This window comes from Ictalurus furcatus, chromosome 16 (assembly GCF_023375685.1).
Source record: "Ictalurus furcatus strain D&B chromosome 16, Billie_1.0, whole genome shotgun sequence".
Lineage (NCBI taxonomy): Eukaryota > Metazoa > Chordata > Actinopteri > Siluriformes > Ictaluridae > Ictalurus > Ictalurus furcatus.
Window position 1 is genome coordinate 6,056,931 of NC_071270.1, and position 20,570 is coordinate 6,077,500.

The 20,570-nt window shown below is 45.3% G+C and overlaps 1 protein-coding gene across 2 annotated transcripts in view; it reads right to left on the reverse strand.

Annotated features, from left to right (window-relative positions):
* Positions 1–20,570, reverse strand: part of zswim6 (zinc finger, SWIM-type containing 6) — a 67,165-nt gene that overhangs the window by 11,472 nt on the left and 35,123 nt on the right. Inside the window, exons 2-9 of one of the 2 annotated variants that reach the window (XM_053644679.1) lie at positions 17,512–17,868; positions 16,055–16,203; positions 14,706–14,856; positions 7,811–7,990; positions 6,593–6,769; positions 4,955–5,101; positions 3,643–3,780; positions 983–1,246 (exon numbers count right to left, since the gene is read on the reverse strand). In XM_053644679.1, the coding sequence (XP_053500654.1) occupies positions 983–1,246; positions 3,643–3,780; positions 4,955–5,101; positions 6,593–6,769; positions 7,811–7,990; positions 14,706–14,856; positions 16,055–16,203; positions 17,512–17,868 (1,563 nt within the window). Of the gene's footprint in view, positions 1–982; positions 1,250–3,642; positions 3,781–4,954; positions 5,102–6,592; positions 6,770–7,810; positions 7,991–14,705; positions 14,857–16,054; positions 16,204–17,511; positions 17,869–20,570 lie in introns of both variants that reach the window. The other variant, XM_053644678.1, reaches the window with a different exon arrangement.

A 20,570-nucleotide genomic window follows, 5' to 3' on the forward strand; every position in this document is an offset into this window, starting at 1 on the left:
TTTTTTTTTCCAACCGAGAGGCCCTCGACCACATCACACACACGCACGCATACGTTCATGCACAACGGGCCATGGTAACTGATCTACAAACACAATAGCAATCACATATCCAAGCTGAGGCAGACACACACACACACACACACACAAACAGTCAAGTAAAAATACAAACACAAAAACAGTGTGAGAGAGACCAGAGACACACGGACACAGCTGAGAATGCTGAGTGTATTAGAGCGAGACTCTGGTAATAGGGTCTTGCCATTCATGCATGCTTTTCCTGTTTGCACTGCCCATGTGACGGCTGCTGGCATGGGCCGGTAGGAGGGAGGGAGAGAAAGAGGGAGGAGAGGAAGGAGAAAGGGACGCAGCGTGGCCAGCTTCCTTCCCTCTTTCATGAGGAGGCAGTGGCGCTCGGAGCAAGGCTGCCTGCAGTGGCCATTTTGCATTCTTTCCACACTCGCCACTGTGCAGGAAACGGCCCTGACACGAGTGCACCATTTCAAATTCACCGGCTTCCAGATGAACAGAAAACTGTGTGTGTGTGTGTTTATATATATATATATATATATATATATATATATATAAAAAGAACACTAAAAACTGCCAGTGTGTTCGTGCCACGTTCCTGGAATTAATTGGCGATATGGTTTAACCTTGCCCGGAAACTCGAAAGGTATTTGCATGATGTAGGAGGCTGGGGAGCTTTTGCTGAAAAGGCCCCCGAGGCCCTGCAGGATTCCATTTTGTTTTTGCAAAACAAAGCGCTTTGCAAATCATGCCTTGATATCAGAATGCAGCCAAAAATGCTCGCTATGCTAATAAAACTAAATTGACTAAATTAGATCATGTTCATTCCTCCCCTCCAGCTTCCACAGCCACATCAGTATCCTTCTCTTTCGGGTGGCACATACTTGATGGGTCAATAAATAAAACAAAACAACAACAACAAAAACACCTCTGCCCAGTAAAACTCAGCACTCACTCTCTAGCAGGAGGACGGCTTGCTTGCGGAAGATCTTGACCAGCATGTCGTCCAGCTCCACCTCCTGCAGCTTGGCGATGAGGTGCTCCTCGTTGCGGCACACTTTCTCCTGGGCGTACAGACCTTCGGGCATGATCCTTTGCTGCCCGAGGCCCATGAGAGCGGTCTCCACAGCCAGCGCCAGGTAGGACTCGCCCTCCTCCAGGAAACGGCGTGTTGTGGGGAACATATGCACATCGCCGTGCTTGCTGGAGCTCGTCGTGCCTGCTGGTGGAGACGACAGGGCTTTTAGCAATGCTATAATTTGGAGATTCCTTGAAAGTAAGGTTGGGGGGGGGGGATAAATAAATAATGGCGCTACATATAGTGTATGCTTTCCATACTGACTGTACCGTGTAACGTCTGCTGACGGGCTTTTTATGGCGAACCTACATTTACAGGTGGGTTCAAGATGAAATTTAGGGAGCTTTTAATGTCTGGTTTCAAAACAAAACAAAACAAAAAACACAGCAGTTGAGCAGGAAACTGAATCGCGTGAATACAGTATGACGTTATTCATAAGTGACGTTTCAGGGTTAAACGTACATAAAGACGACATTTCTAGACATTTCTATGCATTTTGAGTCCACTGAATGTTTCATTTTTGCTAGACTTTAAGAATTCTATTGTTTAAAGCCTACTCTCTTAGTGTAAACTTCAGCAATTAAAACGGTCCTTCGCCGGGCATTCTTTAAAGCGGCCGGGTATTTTGACACCAGTTCACCTCCGCATTGAGAGCTGCCTCGCAGGAGCCTGTGCCTGGCCTTGGTGCATTATAATGAGGCACCGGAGAGGACCGAGCTTTCTCTAATGAAGCAGCTGTCTTTGCCAGGACACTGGGCGAGCCACGCTCAATTACCCCTCAGAGCGAAGGAAAGAGTTTTGCTGGACTTGCAAAAACAAAAAACAGCACAGGGCAGACTGTTATTGTGCAGATTATGAAATACCAAACAGAGCCAGACAAAAAAAAACAAAAAAAAAAACTAAATGCAGGGAGGGTGTTTTAAACCGGGCTTGTGGGAGAAAACGCGGAGGACCAGAACTAGATTTAGATTTCGGGGAAGATGCTAAAGCCTTCATCCTCCACTGCTCTCTGGCTACACGGCTGCCAACTCCAGTACGTTCTCTCGGAACGCCTCGGCAGATTTAAATCCACCCTTTTAATTGGCTGTGAAAGGGCTGGGCTCCGTAGAGACTCTGGCGAATGAGAAGAGAGCTTCAGGCTGGCACTGAAATTAGGCCTGGATCACCCGAGAGTCCTCTGCTGTGATAGGCTTCGCGGCATAAGTGAGCAAATCCTACTTAAACACCCAGAAATTCACCAAAATATCGAACCTGAGTCCCAGAACAATGTCTCCCCCCACCGCCATCAGCTTCATCTAACCATTATATTTATTATAAGAAGTGCTCTCAGACTCGAGATTATTCATTCCCACTGATGCTAGCTCATTTGAGGATAATTGTGAGCAGGATCGTAATGTTTTAATGATGCCTCTTTGGATTCGGGGTGCCTGATCCCAGGAGGGTTTAACGTGCTAATCACGAAGAGGAGGGGGCACAACCAGGCACCAAGGCATCCCGCACGCACGCGCGCACACACACCTCCGCTTACCTCCCTCCTCCTCACTCCCCTTTCCCCATACGGCTAATAAACCGAGACTCAACTTCAAAGCAACGCGCAGAGGACAGAACATTACGCTGCTAATGCCTTGGTCAGGACTGCTAGCCAGCGAGTGTGTGGAGGTGATACTGGAGTTCAGTACTAGAACCTGTCTTGTTCTAGCCCAAGAGCGAGTGAAAAGACAGCGTTAGTAGACGAGTTTCCCACTAAAACCATGATTTACGGGTCCTTCAGAGGCTCGTGCCAGTAAAACATGGCGGCTGCTTGAGAGCGTGCGCCTAGCGAGGAGATGAAGGGAACATTTGTACCCATCGGACGGTGCCAACCTAGAACTTGGAGGGCCCCGAAGGCGACAATAAGGCGTAATTACGGTGCCGGTGATCGTGATACAGCCATCTCGCCAATCAAAGCTCATGAATAAGAGATGGGGAACAAAAAAACATTAAAATTAAAACGCATTAAAAATGCAGGGGGAAAGAATGCAGTCACTGACTCTTGTGTGCCTGGATTAAAAAAAAAAGCCTCTTCTCGGTTTGGCTCGGTTACACACAGCGGCGTGCGATTGTGCACCGAACCACAACACATCAGGGTTCATTGGAGGAGTGTGTGTCACTGTAGAGGTGCAATACTCGAACTAGGAATCCAGTAAAAGTAAGCAATAATACTTTTTTTAAAAAGCAGGGAAGTTAATCAAACATGAGAGAATAATAATAATAATAATAATAATAACAATAAAATAAATACCCTACACTGAGACTCCATTGACTCATCAGCTCAGCTTAGATCATACATGAAACCATCATTAGATCTTTTTGGTGTGCTTATTACTGCTATTCATAGCTCTGCGACTACATTAGCCTGAATGGTTGAATACGTTCTGCTGGAAAAAAGTTCCCTCCACATGGCCTGGCAACAGTGTGTGGAACTTCAGGTGCTGTGGTGAGGTGCTGCATCAGCTGTTTGCGTGCACGTGTGTGTGTGTGTGTGTGTGTGTGTGTACCCGAGAAGTCCGCCGAGCTCTCCTCGACGCCGCGGGCCGACTCCATCAACGTGCTGAACAGCGTGCCGATGGGGTCCAACGGGTGGCCCACCCAGCCCTCCAGATTCGTGATGGACGTCATCCCTTTATAGAGCGTTTCTAGAGACGGAGGGATTGAGAAGCGTTACTGTACTGCGCTTTACGGAACCCGTTTTTTTTTTTTTTATATAGAATATATAAATTAAGACTCGCACGTTAAGCCGGTGTCGTAGAGTAACAGCTCATTCACAGGAAATTGTACGGGTATGTAACTACAAATGGATATAAAAAGTATGCAGCTCCATTCTGTACCCAGGTATGGAAAACTTCAGGGTGGGAACGTCTCACCGTCTGGTCGTTGGTTATTTTCCTAGAACAGCACGCCCTGTTGAGTCTGCATGGACCCACACACCCGTGAAGCCTACATCAAAAGCAGTCTCTTTTTTTTTTTTTTTTTTTTTTTGCAGGCTTACATAGTTCAAATACTTTCCGATCACGTTTCATAAGCTTGTCGTAACCTCGGCTCGTCGCTACGGAAAATGAGAGAAGGATTTCCGCATGTCTGGCATGCGTGGCCTTCACCCAGACAAAACTCAAGACTTTTTCAGCGTGACATCTCCTTTGTTGCGAAAGGACAATGGCGGACACCTGAGAGCTGCGGACGCCTCCGTTCCTGCAGCTCCTGTGCAAATCACTGCAATGGCACTTTACATTCTGGCCACCGAGCCTCCTCATTTGAATGTGAATAGTGCTCGTGCGCTAGTCCCACAACAGGTAGTCATTTGCATTTAAATGCAATTGACCCCAGCAACAGTGGGCATAAGTGGACGTTGCAGCTTAAAGAGAAACTGCACTAAAAATTATTATTGTTTAAAAAAAAACAAAAAAAACAACACCCTCGACATCAAAAGGAATGATTGATTACACTAAGATCGAGAGACATTTTTCAGCACATGTGCCCACAACGCTGGTTTCAATCTGTCCCCAGTGTCAGAATGTGATGCAGGACGGTTGCTTGCTTGATGGATGCTGCGTCTTAGCACAGAGCTTACATGATCCGTATATCCAACTACAAAAACCGGCATTAAGAGAACAGTACGCTCAAAATGCAAATTCGGCTAACGACGCATGACTTCATTTGCATCACGCTACCCGGCAACGTCGCCATCACCACCATTCATTCGTTCATCTTGATTCCTTCGTTTGTTTGGGGAAAAGCTTTCCTGCGTGTTGTGTTTTCTCAGGACCCGTGGTCAGTGCCGGTTGAGGAAGAGCAGGATGTGAAGCGGCTCACCGTTTTTGTGCTTCCTAAAAAACTCCAGCTGCTTCTGTTGCTGTCTGCGCAGGGTGTTGACGATGGCGATGGCCAGCCGCAGGGCCTCTCGCGGATAACCGTGTGACCTCAGGGCGTCTACCCGGGCGCAGGCCGTAGGCACGTGTTCTGCGGGACATGGAGACAAACAAAATGTTACAGACTATTAGGGGAAAAACAACCAACGTCGTGTATAATCTGGTTCCTTTCCAAAAACAGCAGGCGTAACAGGAACCAACGTCTTCGGAGGATGTTCAGCGACTATAAAAATTATTTATGGTTAGCACGTTTCCTCCCCCAGTCCAAACAAACAAACAAGAGATTCACCGATACTAAATTTCTCAGCCGTTACCGATAACCGATTATTCAGAGTGATATCAGCCGATACCGATCGATACCGTGTTCTGCCTTTTATACCTTCTTTTAAATGAATAATAATTAATTCCACAATTCTGAAGGAAACACAAATAAAAACTTTATTCTCTCCATTTCAGCAAGTTGTTTGACAGTAACTGGTCTCATAAACTGAAAACACTTTACTCTAATTAACATGAACACATGAACTACATTCTGAAGATTAAGGTAAGATTATTAACTTATTGAATGTTATTAATTCATATTAATATTGACTGAATTGTAAAAAACCGCCTGTTAGTCTCACACTCACTCTCCACTAACACAAGCATTTCTACTCCATCATCATCATCAAACTGGTCATACATAATATCAACTTTTATATATTAACATTAACTGGATATGAAATATACTACTCTACAAATACATTTTTCTGTGCAAAATATATATACACGTTTTTGTCAGCTCATCTTCATTTAATTCTGATTAGCGGATGTTTTTAAACTATAGGCCGATAGCATGAAAAATTGCCTTTATCGGCCGATACCGATTACCGGCTGACGTTACTACATCGGTGCATCTCTAAAAAAATAATAAAATAAATAAATACAAAATCTCGATGGCTGATCGCTATTTCCGAATTGCGTGAATGTGTGCGTGATTGACATGAGTCACCATATTTCTTTTTTTTTTCTCCTTCTTCTCATTCATCAGATGTCCAGGAGAAGGACACAAAAGGACAAAAACGTATTTTTGTGCGTCCCACAGCGTTCCCCTGCCACGCATTGTACACGCAACGAACGTCGCCGTCATCGGGTACCGAGAACGAGGTGTGTTCACATTCACGGGAATCGCGCCACAGTTCCACTGCAACCCAACTACAAGTAGTCTCAGGTGCGGTACTGCGGTGCGCTTCCTGCTCCCGGTTTTTCCACGTACGCCATACAGTGCTCTGTTTCCGACTAAACTGCCAGGGTGAAAGCCTCTTTAGTTAGTTTTTCTGATAAAACAACTCCTTCCTGTTCTGAACCATTCCCCTTTCTCTCTCTGACTAAAGCCTGGTTTAAGTTCTTCAGAAGGGTGGTAAAGGGTGGTGTGGTCATCACTCGCAGAGATTGCGGTCAGCCTGCAAGTAGTTAAGAATTTCTGAAAAAGCATGAAGTTTCCAGGCGTAACTTGCTCACATTTCCCCCCCCGTTGATGTCACACAAAACAAAATTAGCGAGTCAGCCCGGATGTCTTTTATCCCCGGCTCGAGCCGCTTACCGTGCCACAGAGGCCAGCCGCGCGAGTCGAACAGGGAGTTCTCAGTGCTGTCGTGGTAGCAGTAGTTGGTGTAGAGGTCATCGCTGATGATGTGCTGCAGGTGGCTGTCCTGCCAGTGGAGGTCGCAGGCCTCGATGGCCCTCGTGAACACTGTCCGGTGAGGCCGAGCGCTCGAATCTGAGGAAGAGCGGAGAAGGGAGAGCGCTGAGTGGAAAGGTCATGGCAGCGTTTTACTCGCGGTGCTCAAGCAAGCAGCGGTCTGCAGTCATAACGTCTGAGAAGTTTAAAAACCGTGTTGGGGTTTATTTCCCTATATGGCAGGTGTAGACAAAACAATCCCACACACTGTAACACAGGTGGAGCAAACAAGAGCTCGACCCCAAACTGACACGCATTCATAAAATTCCATTCCACCATTGTACTGTGTGTGTGTGTGTGTGTGTGTGTGTGTGTGTGTGTGTGTGAGACTATATGCAGAGATGAAAAACAAAACCAACACAAACCACTCCGCTAACTAGCAAACCTACTAACGTAATGTAACGTAATACACAACATTAGCATTCTGCGAGTTTCCTCATTTATTATACTCTGTTACTGGTGTACGTTTTCACTCAATAAACACCGGTTATCATTTTTCCCTTTAAAAGGCGGACCGCGAATCTTTTTTTAGCGCTCACTTTGCCGTTTGTAAAGGTTATCTACAGCAGACGTTTGAGGCGAGATCACATAACGTTACTCTACAGCGGACTGCGGATTGAAAATAAAGGTGGGGGGAAATCGATGCAAGCACAAAATAGCTTTAAACACAATAATAATTATAGTCCTGTAATACCGTTCCTCTGTATTCATGCCCCTGGCACAGCTGAGAAAACTCCGAACAATGCAAAGCACTGCCTTGGAGATATCATTTCTCACAATTATTAGAAAGCGGAAATGAATATTTATAACAAAAGACTCCTTACAGACATTTTTGGCCCTTACAAAAGCACAACACACAAAGTTTCATTAAAGGCGCTTCGTTTAATTCTGCCGTGGGTTATGAACTGCAAAGTGAAGACAGAAATGTGTAGAGGAGGAGGAGGAGGAGGAGGAGGAGGAGTCGTTATGCCGTTCAATTAGTCCCACTAAGCCCAATAAAAATGGAACCACTGGCAGATTTCTGGGCTGATTAAAGACTGATTTTGGTCTGCACAAACCCCTGAACATGTTCACACACACCTTGGTTGGCGTGGGCACCTTGAGGCAGAGCGTTGGTCAGATTGGGCAGCTCGTTGCCATGGTTACCATCCTCCCAGGGGCAAACGTCCACACCGTTCCACTTCTTGAGCTGCCGGAGCCACGAGGCCTTCTGCTCGGACTTACAGTGAGGATTCAGCACGATGCACATCCACAATGCACCTGGAGAGAGAGAGAGAGAGACAGAGAGAGATAAGTACACACACACACGAGAGAGAACATGAGAGAGGGTTAGCACACAGAACAGGGAGACGGAGATAGGGAGGCGATGGATGACAGAGGAACAAGTAAAAGGGGACAAAAACGAGAACAAGGGAAAGGGGAGACAAAGCATGAGAGAGGAACAGTGAGAAAGCAGGAGGAAGGAGGGAGGGAGAGATGGGAAATGGGGGAGAGACAGAGAACAGACAGACATGAAGGTAGAGACAGGAAGGTAGAGAGAGGGAGCGAGGACAGAGACAGGAAGGTAGAGAGAGGGAGAGAGGGAGAGATGAGGGTGAGTTGCCAGGTCCTACAGAAAAAGTCCACTGTCCTCCACTATTGCTTTTAGCACAATAAAACTGGGTTTTACACACACACACACACACACACACACACACACACACACACACACACACACACACACACACACACCGGCCGATGTCCCTTCAGTACTCTAGGATACCCGTTACATGTCCAGATGAAAATCTGAGGTCAGTCCATCGGACTGTTACACAGACACAGAACTGGGTCACCTGACTGCTGGAACGAGGAAGGCTACCTTTAACCATCTCCACGAAGGCCGTAGCGTCGATGCTAAAGCTAACGTCCCGAGCCGCTCACCGCTCTCATTTCACTCCTCTGCTAAACATGCTAATCTGCGCCGCGCTCATTAGCAGCCCTGGCATAATCGTCTCCTCTGCGGATCCTCTGAAGAGTCCCGAGGCCTGACGCGCTGCGATAGATCCTGTTTAAGAGCTCAATTACACACGCTGGCCGTACAAGTCTAGAACAGATCTTTCATACACGGATCTCAGTAAGAGCAAGACACCGAATAAAAAAAAGACAACATTCGGAGGAAGCAAGCGTCCGGTTATTTTTAAACAAGTCACCATGTACAGCGGGTCTCTTAAAATACGAATAAAACTAAATGTTAAAATAGACAAATAAAAATAAAAAAAGCTAAATAATTAAAATGAAAAATTAAAATAAAAAAAAAACGACAAAAAAAATCGAATAAAAATAAAAAGCAAACAAAATAATAAGTATAAACAAAAACCATGAAAATACAGCTTAAAAGAAACCACACAAAAATAAGCAGTTACTGATTTATTTGGATGAGAAAATGAATATGAGTGTACTTCATTTGCATAATCGTTGAATGTGTTGTGATGTCATGTTTAAAACGAAACCCCACATGCATTTCTCGAACGTGATTCTTCACGGGTATAATTAGACGAAACTGTACTGGTTTTTGGTGTCCAATGGGGACAAAATGGTTTTTTTTCCCCCTCCACAGTATTCTGGATTGTTCTGTAAAACGCAGACCCCCCTAAACTTCTCCCGCGGTGGGCCGCTCGGTTAGAGGTTATACATCCCGCCGCACACACAAACCAAAAATGACAGAAAGCGCTCGTAGTGAGCGCTGGATCGATCGCGCCTTTCTCTCTCTGGGTTAAAACCCGCTCCGTCTCCCAGGCCGGCCGTTCCAGGCGTGGGTGTGAGCTGTAAGTCACGCGGCCGGCTGCATTAGGCTGTGATGGATGGACCCCGGCGAGAGGCCCATGCAATACAGATCATGTACGATGGTTTAATCACTCCCTGAGCGTGCCACAATAACATACAGAGGATACCTGCAGCGGGCGGGCGGCGCGCACCGGGAGACGGGCGGAGAAGAAATACGATGTCAGAGGAACAATTACAGATTGGTGGTGATGGAGGGGGGGGATGGGGATGGGGTAGATGAGTGAAGGCAGACAAAGGGGTTAGAGAATGGAGAGAGAGCGAGAGAGAGAGAGAGAGAGATGGAAGGTGTGAGGGAGGGATGAACTGAGGAAATATGGAAGAGATGATGTGAAGAGAAGAAGGGGGAGGGGAGAGAAGAGAGAAGAGGAAAGCTGGCGCGCCTTTTGTTTGGGCATCGAGGACAACAGAAGGAAGCGAGAAGGTGCAATCAGGATGCGCCATCCCAGTTCATACCCTGGAATAAACCATTTCCAAAACAGGAGGGTGATGAGCAGCAAAAAGATCTAGTCTTGCAAGGGAAGATATATACGCTATAAAAACCCTTCAGCGGTGTGTGTGTGGATTTTTTTGTGCAGCAGTGCAAGTATTACAGACCTTCTAGAATGGTGAGAAAATAAATAAATAAATATATATATATATATATATATATATATAAAAATAACAAAAATATTGCCTCCAGCATGGGATGGAGATCTACATTGGATTTTTTTAAATTCATTTTTTTGAAGGAATATGACCATACTACAGCAACTGTGCAGAATACTTACTGCAAAATATTTATACTTTTTTTTTTGTTAAATATTGTTTTAAATTCCCCCTGATTTGCATCTTGGGTTGGAAATCTGCAAACAAATAAATAAAATTTCCACTCGGAGGATTGTAGTCAGTGTTGCCAAACTCCTCCCTCTGCAAATCTCTAGAAGCACCTTCAAAAGTCTCCAATTTTTTTTTTACAAAAAGTCACCAAATACGAAAACAAAAAGTACATCCATGTCTGCATGCGTGTATATCTTTTCCAAATCCCCACTCGTATGGCAGATCTTTATCCAGTAAAGTAAACGCGTGCGTACGTTATCTAAAACAGGACCGTAAGTTCTTCGTTCGGATCATCAGCGGATCACGACGCCCAGAATTCTCGCTACAGAAAGGTCATGTGATTGGTCTATTAAAAGACCGAAGGGTTCCTCGCCAACATGTGCGACGAGTTCACTGATAAAGTGGCGGCCAATCACGTTTTTGAATAAAAGACGGCGCATTAGGCGTTCAACGCCGCCGATCGATCCGCGAGACGTGAAGCGCTCAGGAACGTCCAGGTTCCGCGACAGAGAGATTCCTGGGTGATGCGAACGAGTCCATACGCGCCTGCCTCCGACCTCTGACCGGAAAAAGGCCTTGCGATGGTGATGGCGAATGTTTATTTAGATCTGACTTCTTAGCGTGCAGTACGACTCTGCAGTTTGCATAAAGCTTTCGATGCATTTCTCATAACGGGCTGAAGCCAGTCTTTAAATGTCGGTTCTTGCAGCCAGCCATTTCTGAAATGCTGCTCGTTCTTTTTCCCTCCGCCATCTTGATGTTAACGATGATAAAAGGTCACATGGCGGCCATACTGCTGTCTGTGTGTTCACTGCGCAGACTCGAGGCATGACTGAACATGAGATCACGGTGTGTGGGGAAAACCAGTGTGAGGTTTTAACCGCCTCAAATAATAAATTATTATTTTGTAAATTCGCTAATTTTATTTAAATATAGCCAAAATAGCTCCTTGTCACAAAACATTAAAATAAAAGTCGCAGCAAGAATTGAGAAAGTCGCTAAATTTGGTGACAAAATCCCCCAAACTGGCAACACTGACTGTAGTGCATTACATACGGAGCGGCGAGGCGAGGCGAGGCGAGGCAGAGCGGGCCACCACGGCAGCAGTAATTCATTATGATGGAGATCAAGATAAGCCTGTGTGTTTGGGGAAAAGTAGCGAGGAGAATATTAAACAAAGTGCGGTATCGTAATCGTGCAGCTTCCGTGCCTTTACGGCGGTACGGTCTCGCTCGGTGGCGTTTCCGGCTGCGAGGCTGGGTTAATGTAAAGGATCAGAGCCTGCTGGTGGAATTATGTCAGCAGAAACAAGTCGTGGCCTAATTTCCCCGCTCCTGTTTTCTCTCTCTCTCTCTCTCTCTCTCTCTACTCCCCGTCTTGTATCTCTCCTCGTGCTCTACTGAAACTCAGACCCCATCTAGATGAAAAGGCTTCTGTTTCACAGCAACGCAGATTAATTAAAACAATATTGAGCTTCGCTGAATATATTCACACGTGAACACGCTCCCTTCCTCATCCCTCGAGCTGCTGCCTAATCTGAGCCTTCGCTACCCGTCTCCATCAACCTGCCGAGACTCTCTGCCCTTATCTCTACCCCCCCCACACACACACACACACACACACACACACACACACACACACACCCCAGAGCATCCTTCACCAAACCCACCCACGCAGGCCTGTCTGAGGCGAACGAGCTTTTGTTCTCTCCACAAAAAAAAAAGGGGGAAACCAGGGAGAAACGCTGCCGTATAAATCTGCACCGTAATCGCTCCCTTATTTCCACCACCACTTCTTTTCCGAGCCCCCCACCCCCACCTCCCCGTAGCTCCAACCTGACCGCTGGTGTCACTTTAAGTGTCCAGAATTTAATGAAACAGTCTTAGCATTATCGCTCCTGTCAGGAGGCTGGAGGTGGCGGAGGGGGAGCAGCCTTCATAACGAAGGCCTCTCCAATTACGGAGCTGACAGGACTGGCGATTCATCAGAGAGAGGGAAGAGACGGGAGAGGGGAGAGACAAAGGTGGATCGGACGCAGCCTTCTACTCCTTCCTGCTCTTTAATGAGACAAGGCCTTCTCCTTTCTAAGACTTGCCCAGAGACAAAATGGCTGCCGGAGAAGAAAAGAACAGAGGCTGTCCCTGCTGAACATGTTTTTAATGCTGATAAATTAAAAACTTTTTTTTTTTAATTGATAACGATGTCAGCACGAAGGCTTGGACATGGGGGCTTCAAGGGCAGATCTTAATTTCCATGTGACCTGTTCGTAAAGTCTTTAATGCATACAGAAACACAAAAGAAAGGACAACAGACGCTCTTTTAATCGCACACAAAAAGAAATATATCACGACTAAAAAGAAGCCTTTCTATCCATGCCGAATCCTGATTTTCTCTCTCCTCGTGCCCGGGAACCGAGACTGGCTCTAAACGTGCCCGCTGGCCAAACATGACGCCGCTTACAGCATTGGCAGGCGTGATGGTGTGGCAAGCCAGTCACAATTTAAGTGATTACAAATCCATCCAATTTGAACCACGTTCATTCCTGCACTGCTTCAGGCAACGGGCGTTTTTAACCCTCGCGTGTGGACGGCGTACGCAGTGAAGCGGAAGGACTGATCCGGTCCGGAGTTGCGCTCCGGGATCTTCAGCCCACGCTACAATACTGCGGGCACAAAGCCCTGGCGTGGCCTCGAGTGGAAAACGAATACGCAGTATCCATCAGGAGCAAGCGCGTAGGGCGGCAACGGACGCGGCTTTGGGATGAAGCTACACTGATACCGGATGGAAAATAAATAAATAAATAAATAACAAACAAACAAACAAACCCACGCAGAGTTTCTGGACGATTCGAAACAAAACCATCGATCATACAACTTTACACGACTAACCCTTAAATATTCTTATAATCCTATGGGTATTTACTGATTATTTTTCCCTTTTCCGAGAACAGCGAGTCATGATTTATTTCGAACATAAACCAGTCGTCACGATTCATTCACTCAGTCGGATCCCTAGTTCAGTAGTCAGGGCACTGAGCAGGGAGTCGGCCATTTTAAGGACGGCCTCCATATAGTGGCGCAGGGATGACGTCATTCTGGAATGACGAAACCCGGAAGCGAGTTAGCATTTTAGCACTTCCGGTTCCATCGTCCCGAAGTCAGTTTTTTTTTTTGTTTTTTTTTTTTATGTGATTTTGGTTAAAAGCCTGAAATAATGTCTGTGGTGAACACAAGCCCAAAATATTTTCACGTTTTTTTCTGCGACATAAAGTACACCAGTAAAACCCCACTCAGGATTTTTTTTTAAAAGCTTTTACGTGTATTGAAAAAGGCGAACAAGTTGCTAAATGGGACTACAGACGTTGTCGGGGACGTTAAACGTCATCACGCCAAACTTTGTAGATAAACTGGTTTAGTTATGTTGTGCACAATTCCCAAAAAAAAGGTGGATGAAGATTCATCCACAGAGTAAATCCGTATTATGGAAAATGTTTTAAATCAAGTTTGGAAAAGAGGTCGGAAGCTTGGTGATCCAAGCGACCGTGGTGTAGTTCGTTTAGAGCATATGGTTAGCTTTTATTTCTGGAGATTGTATTTAGGCTTCAAAGTTCAATAAAGTTGTGTTCATTTGTGAAAATGATCTTGATGGACAAAGCGTGCTCGTATTGTAAACGTTTGTTGATCACAGAGCTTATTTTTTGGAATAATTCAAAAGCCTATGGGAAAATCCTACTGGGGTTTTTGTCGAGGGAACCGGTGTGATAACTTCCGGTGATAACACCACTCTAATCGCAAAATCCTTCCAGTGGTTTGCTCCCTAAAAATTCCCCACAATGCACCACAAAAGCCAGAGAGCATTGATGCTCAGTACGCTCCCTTACTGGAAATGACTGCATGGTTTCTGAAGTCTTCCAGCTCAAAAAAAAGAATTTTTTTTAATTAAAAAAAAAAAGTGGACTAACTCGGCCAACTTCGTCTACAAATGTAAGTAGCTTGTTATTGTCGTAGCTCTCAAATGATTACTTACGTTCTATATACGGCTCGAGTCTAACGAATGTCAGAAACATATTGGTCCTGTCTGCTGTCGATAAACGCGACGCGGGGACGTGGACGCTGTCGGTGAACGCGACGCGGGGACGTGGTCATGTCGTCAGAAATCGAGTCATCAGCGTCCCCCTGTGTAATGAGCCAGGGTCCTTACCAGCGCCCCAACACGTGTGACACCATGTCCGATTCATGACCTAGGGAGCTACGGCGTCAATTGAGACGCACCCTTTAGACTGATTTAGACTAATTATTGGCGCGTGAATGAAACTAAACTCTGAAGTTACACTCACCGAGTTCGTCCCAGAGCTGGCGGTACTTGTCCGTCATGGTAGTGCCCTGCTGCCTCCACAGCGCCAGCCGGGGGTCGGCCATAAACTGCTCTGTGATCAGCGTCAACATGCGAGCCCCGTTTGAGTCACGCATTTTCAGCATCTCCCTCACCTGCGAAGATCACGCACACACACACACACACACCACACCACACCACACGTTAGTTAACAAAATCGAGATCCCTTCTTTAAAGCCCTCCAGAACAGCAAGACATTAAAACAAAAAAAGAGCTAATCTTAATTGTGTGTGTGTGTGTGTGTGTGTGTGTGTGTGTGTGTGTGTGTGCGCCTTTCGCCAAGGTGTAGGAGCGGCGTGTTTACAGCTGTGTCAGTTATGCCACACAGACTCATATGTGGTGGGTGTGTTTGTGTTCCCGCGGGTCAGACGTGAAAAGACTGAAACAAAAACCGGCTCCATCAAAAGACACCGAAACACACTGACAGCAGGATGTCCCAAATCCACTGCAACAAGCAGGAAGACGTATGGCGCGCATTAGGTTGCGGTCGTGTATTACCGCATTTCCTCAAACTCACACATTCCAACACCAAAGATGGACTATATAAAAAAAAAAAAAAAAAAAAACGAGGTGATGGCTAAAGGTTTAATAAACACCTACAACGGAGAATGTAGAATTCTAAATAATAATTAAAAATTAAACTCCGGAGCTGAAAGAAAGATGGCGGAACACATTATAACGGCTTGTTTTGGAATTTAACGCCATGCCAGACACCATGGGTATCTTCATGGCGGGAAAAGTTTCCACAAGTTTTATTTATTTATTTATTTTTTTAAAAAATCTGGCCTCACTTCATTAAAAACCTTTTCATATGAAATCAACCAAATTAAAAAAGAAATAGAAATAAATAATAATAATAAAAAGGGTCCTAGAGAAGTTGAAATCAGCACAGTCCAGTAAACTGTCTGAGATATTGGACTTTGGTATGAGGGGTGTAAAGGAGGATCTTCACCCGTTAACAGAAACTTGTGTAGATGATACGGTCCCAGCGATGATCCACGTAGAAACGACGCGTTCTACCAACAACGAGGTTGATTTCGTCAAGTTTATTTGTACTACATTGATCCCAATCAGGTTTGAGGTCTGAAAGTGCAATAGGGCATATTCTGAGCTCTGAAGATGAGGCCTCCTTATCAGCAGCATCTGCTTGCTCAGTCCCTGAAATTCCACAATGCCCTGATACCCAACAAAAAAATGTAAATAATAAATCACTTTAAAATTCTGTCTACAAAAGCTGGGTGACACGTTATACCGGAACGGCATGAACCGAGGGACACCGGGGGGCCGTCCTACCTTGGAGAAGAGGAGGTTGAGCTGTTTGCCCGAGCCGTGGTAGCCCCCCTGGGACAGGAAGAGTTTGACCTGTTCCCGAACCTGCTCCTCGTCGAGATGCCAGCAGTTCTCATCGTCCACGCTGGCTCCTGCCGTGGGGTCCGGGGCCCCTGACACAACACACAAGCAATAACGTCAGCGCTGCTTAGCACGCGCACACCAACGAAAGCAAAAACGTGTTCGATTTAAAGATAAAAGAAAGGGGGGGGGGATATAATTGCTTACTGCATGGAGAGAAACCACAGGTAGGTGAATCAGAGCGTTCCATATGACCCATTCACTTCATCAGAACACAGTGATGTATTCAGTCCTAATCCAGTCCAGACAGTGATGACTGATTTGAGAATTGCATGTATTTGGGTTTATAAAGAGTAACTTTAAGACTCGATTCTGCACGTGTGCGTGGGGTGGCGACGACGCCCCGGCACTCAGACCAGAATGGGTTTTTTTTTTTTTTTTTTTTTTTAAATAAATAAATAAATACATTTAATAAAAAAAGTGTCTGATGGCTTAAACGCTTACAGTCTTGTTGTAAAGATTTACAAAGCACCACATCAAGTCAACTTCCTGCATTCCAACCGTGACCTCACACAGGCCTGCCTGATGAAAGCTCGCTCCCGCACCCCCCTACCCCTTCCAAAACGTGCCAGTTAACCGGCTTTTTCCCCCCATAATTCGAACATCCGCTTTAGATTTCCCCTTTCCCGACAAACGTGAAATATAATACGGGCCATTGTGCCGGCGCGATGAGACGAGGCGAGCCGAGCCGGAGTCTTTCACCCTCTGAGCTTTACATCATCACTGCCTGGGACACACCAGAGACATAAAAAAAAAAAATCAAACAAAAATTTAAAAAGGGGAGGCGGCTACAGCTGGAAAATAAGCTTTAAAACCGAGGAATGTGTTTCACAGGGAAACTCTGTAACCTGTAATACATTATCACTCAAGAATAAACACACACACACACACACACACACACACACACACACACCCCGACCATATTGAGTAGCACCATACGATACACAAGGAATCAAACACAACCGTTATAGTGAGCGGTTATAAGAAGAAAAGAATCAAATTCAGGGTAGTAACGTTAACGCTGCACCTCGACCTTTCCTACAGCCTCACGTCCAGGAGGAGCGTTTTATTCCCATTACGCCGCAGCACCGTGCCTCGTTATACCGGCTAGAAACAGTCTTACCAGCTTCTCTTTTTGTCTCCGTCCGGAAACGAATTAAACGAACAAACGGTCACGTTACCGAAAAAACGTCCGGAAAACTTACTCGACTGTTACTGGAGACTCCTTCCCTAACGGAGTACGAGTGCGTTAATAAAACCCTCGCAGCCGGAACTTCGGTCAGAGCCGAAGTAATATAAACATCAGGTTGAAATGAAGCGGCGCTGGAACGTTCCCTCACCGTGTACTTGGTTGATCTCGGAGTTCTGCGAGAGGATCTCGTCGGCGAGTTTCTGGGCGGTGGGCAGCACTTCCGTGTGGTGCACGGTGATGAGGTACTGGACAAACTTCTGGAGCTGATCGCGGTTCATCTGGAAGAGCGTCTCGGAGATGGGCAGGTGCAGTTTGACCTGCTCGGGCCGCCGCACGCGGTACAGTGACAGTGCTACCACGTGCGCACAGTAAAAAATGTCCTTGTTGCCGCAGCTGCACGTCACCGACGTGATCTTGCAGCGGTCGAAGCTGATGGCCACGCTGCACACCATCTCGGGCTCGGACGGCGTGGCCGGTTCCGTCACCGTGCCGCTGAGATGAAAACCTGAAAGAGAGAAACGAGAGAGAGAGAGGTGTACTTAGTGCAACAGTCGCTCCGGGATTTCACCATCGCAGAAACAGACGCAAAAAAAAAAAAATCAATCAACCAAACTCCGAAATATTCAGAGGAGCTTGCGATATTTCGAAATGACCGCAGATTTGGGCCAAAGAAGTGACGTCACGTGACGTCATCACAACACGCGTTCAGACAAAGCCCTCTTCGAGTCACGTGCGTCGAACGCGAGGACAGCTAAAAAGGTCTCGTTTACCAACAAACATCACTGAAAAACCACGCAAGACAATTTCGCCAATTCAAGTAGTTTTCTGCAAATATATTTCTATATTTTATGACAGCATTGTGCTTGTAAACAGTAGCAACACGTTTGAGTTCATTTTAAATTAACAAGAAAACCACCTTCGCATTTCACATCTCATAGTCCGGGCCGTTTTAACCCCCAAAAAAAGACTGCTAGCTGTAAATCTGAAACACACACACACACACACACACACACACACACACACACACACACACACTTTTAGTCCCATTCATTTGACCTTCATCTCATATTTACACTCCCACCTAACATCAGTATCAGCCCAAACATGGGAACGTCCACACGTACCGTTTATATTACAGAAAGCTTTTCCATAAATATCATGCATCTTACTGAAAAACTATTCAATAAAAACTCTGAGTGGGAGATACATCGGGACCTTTTTACAATTATAATCATACATTTAGTGTACAGCTTGGGTTGCAGTTGGAGTTAAGTGGATAAAAACCAGGAGGGTTAAACTGAGAACAAGAAAATAATACAAACTCCACAACATGTGTCCAGACAACCAGAGAAAGACAGGAAGAGGAAGTGAGGGCTCTTATTCCCTGTTGGTGAACAGATGTGTGTGTGTGTGTGTGTGTGTGTGTATGTGTGTGTGTGTGTGTCTGGGGAGGGCTTCAAGATGACTGGCATGTGCCACTACAAAGGGCTGAAAAAAGAAAAGAAAAAAAAGAAAAGAAAAAAAATCTGCTGCTCATTTGAATAGCATTTGATGTCAGACCAAGAGAGGAGGAGAAGTCACATGCTGATTAGGAAGTGAAGTAGACACTCGTGAGTCACTACGGACTCAGAGTCGACTCAGAGCATGGATTGTGTGATGAATCGTAGTACAGAGCAAAATAATACAACGGTAATTAGAAAGGATTATTAAAAGAACAAAAACAAAAACACAAACATTTGCTAAAAAATCAGCGATGTCTTTCTTCTTCTCTTCCTCTCTCTCTCTCTCTCTCTCTCTCTCTCTCTCTCTGATGAAGACCACAGCATCTGATGTAGTTACCTGCTGGAAACATATTACAAGAGACCCACCTCTACTCCCCCTCTCCTCTTATATCTCCCTATCCTGTCTATTATATTCTTGCCTTTACAGCACAATGCTCGGCTTTTAATTCTGCTCAGCTCTCTGAACAACAAGGCTGGAGCAGGAGTAGATAAAGCCCAAAAGGGTGGGGGCTGCATATTTGCGTTTTTCATTTCACTTCTCTTCTTTATATGTGCTGACCTTGCACTAGCCACCGATCCGCCCGCTCCCCGCAACGCTAAAAATATTTGATCTCTCAAGAAAAGCCTTTGCTTGTAGGCAGGCAGGAAGGAAGGAAGAAAAAAACAAAACAACAACAAAAAAAACATAGGCTATTTCACAACAGGGAAGAGTTGGAATATACAGAAGAAAATACATACATCCAAATGCACAGATTTACCGAGATCACGTAAACGTTCTGTTGTGTGAGGAGATATGGCGGTCGCGCGCACGTTTTCATGTGTGTGTGGTTTACACATCTGTAGGTCATACGGAACCGCTCACTGAAGGGCTGCACGCTGTTACTCTTGGCTTGTATCGGCGGCGTTCAATCTGAGGCAGACTGGATTCCCCCGGAGCACGTCTCAAATCGACCTTTAAGTCCAGATGTAGTCAACTAACTCTAGACTCACGCTCACGTCTAGACCGTGTAAGTGGTTTGGTTCACTCTTGGAAAACAGCGGTTCGGTGCAAAATCGACTAAATATAAATAAATAAATACATACATACATACATAAATAGTGAATAAATATACATCACGATACATACATTTCTATAATACACGACGTGCATCACGGTACATCATTTAACTAACAAACTGGCTGCAAAATGGTAGTAAAATAAACTAAAACAAAAAAAAAAAAATAACGTTCAACTAAGTTCGACGATACTTTTCTTTAATGCCTACATAGACAAAGATCAAATAAAAAAACTTTTTTTTTTTTTTTACCTCAAAATCAAAAGCATCCATTCAGTGCCATTTAATTTGTACTGATTAAAAACGTTTGAAAAAAATGAAATAAAAACATCACCATACCAACGATATCTCAGAAAAGTGTATCGTGATATCATGTATCGCGATTATATCGATACATCGCCCCGCCCTAATGATTTCATCCAATCACGTCGCGGGCCTACACAAATAGTGCATACTGCGCTTCGTACTCGAACTGATCTTCTTCCGGAACGCTCCCCTGAAGAGGCGGAAGGTAATAAAGGAAACCGAGCGTATACTTTAAGGCAACATAAATCAACGCTGCTGAGAATTCTCCATTCATCAGTGCTTTAAATGCAACCAACAGCAGTGTGTAAACACTGGAGGTAGAGTAGAAACTCCTGCTCAGCGTT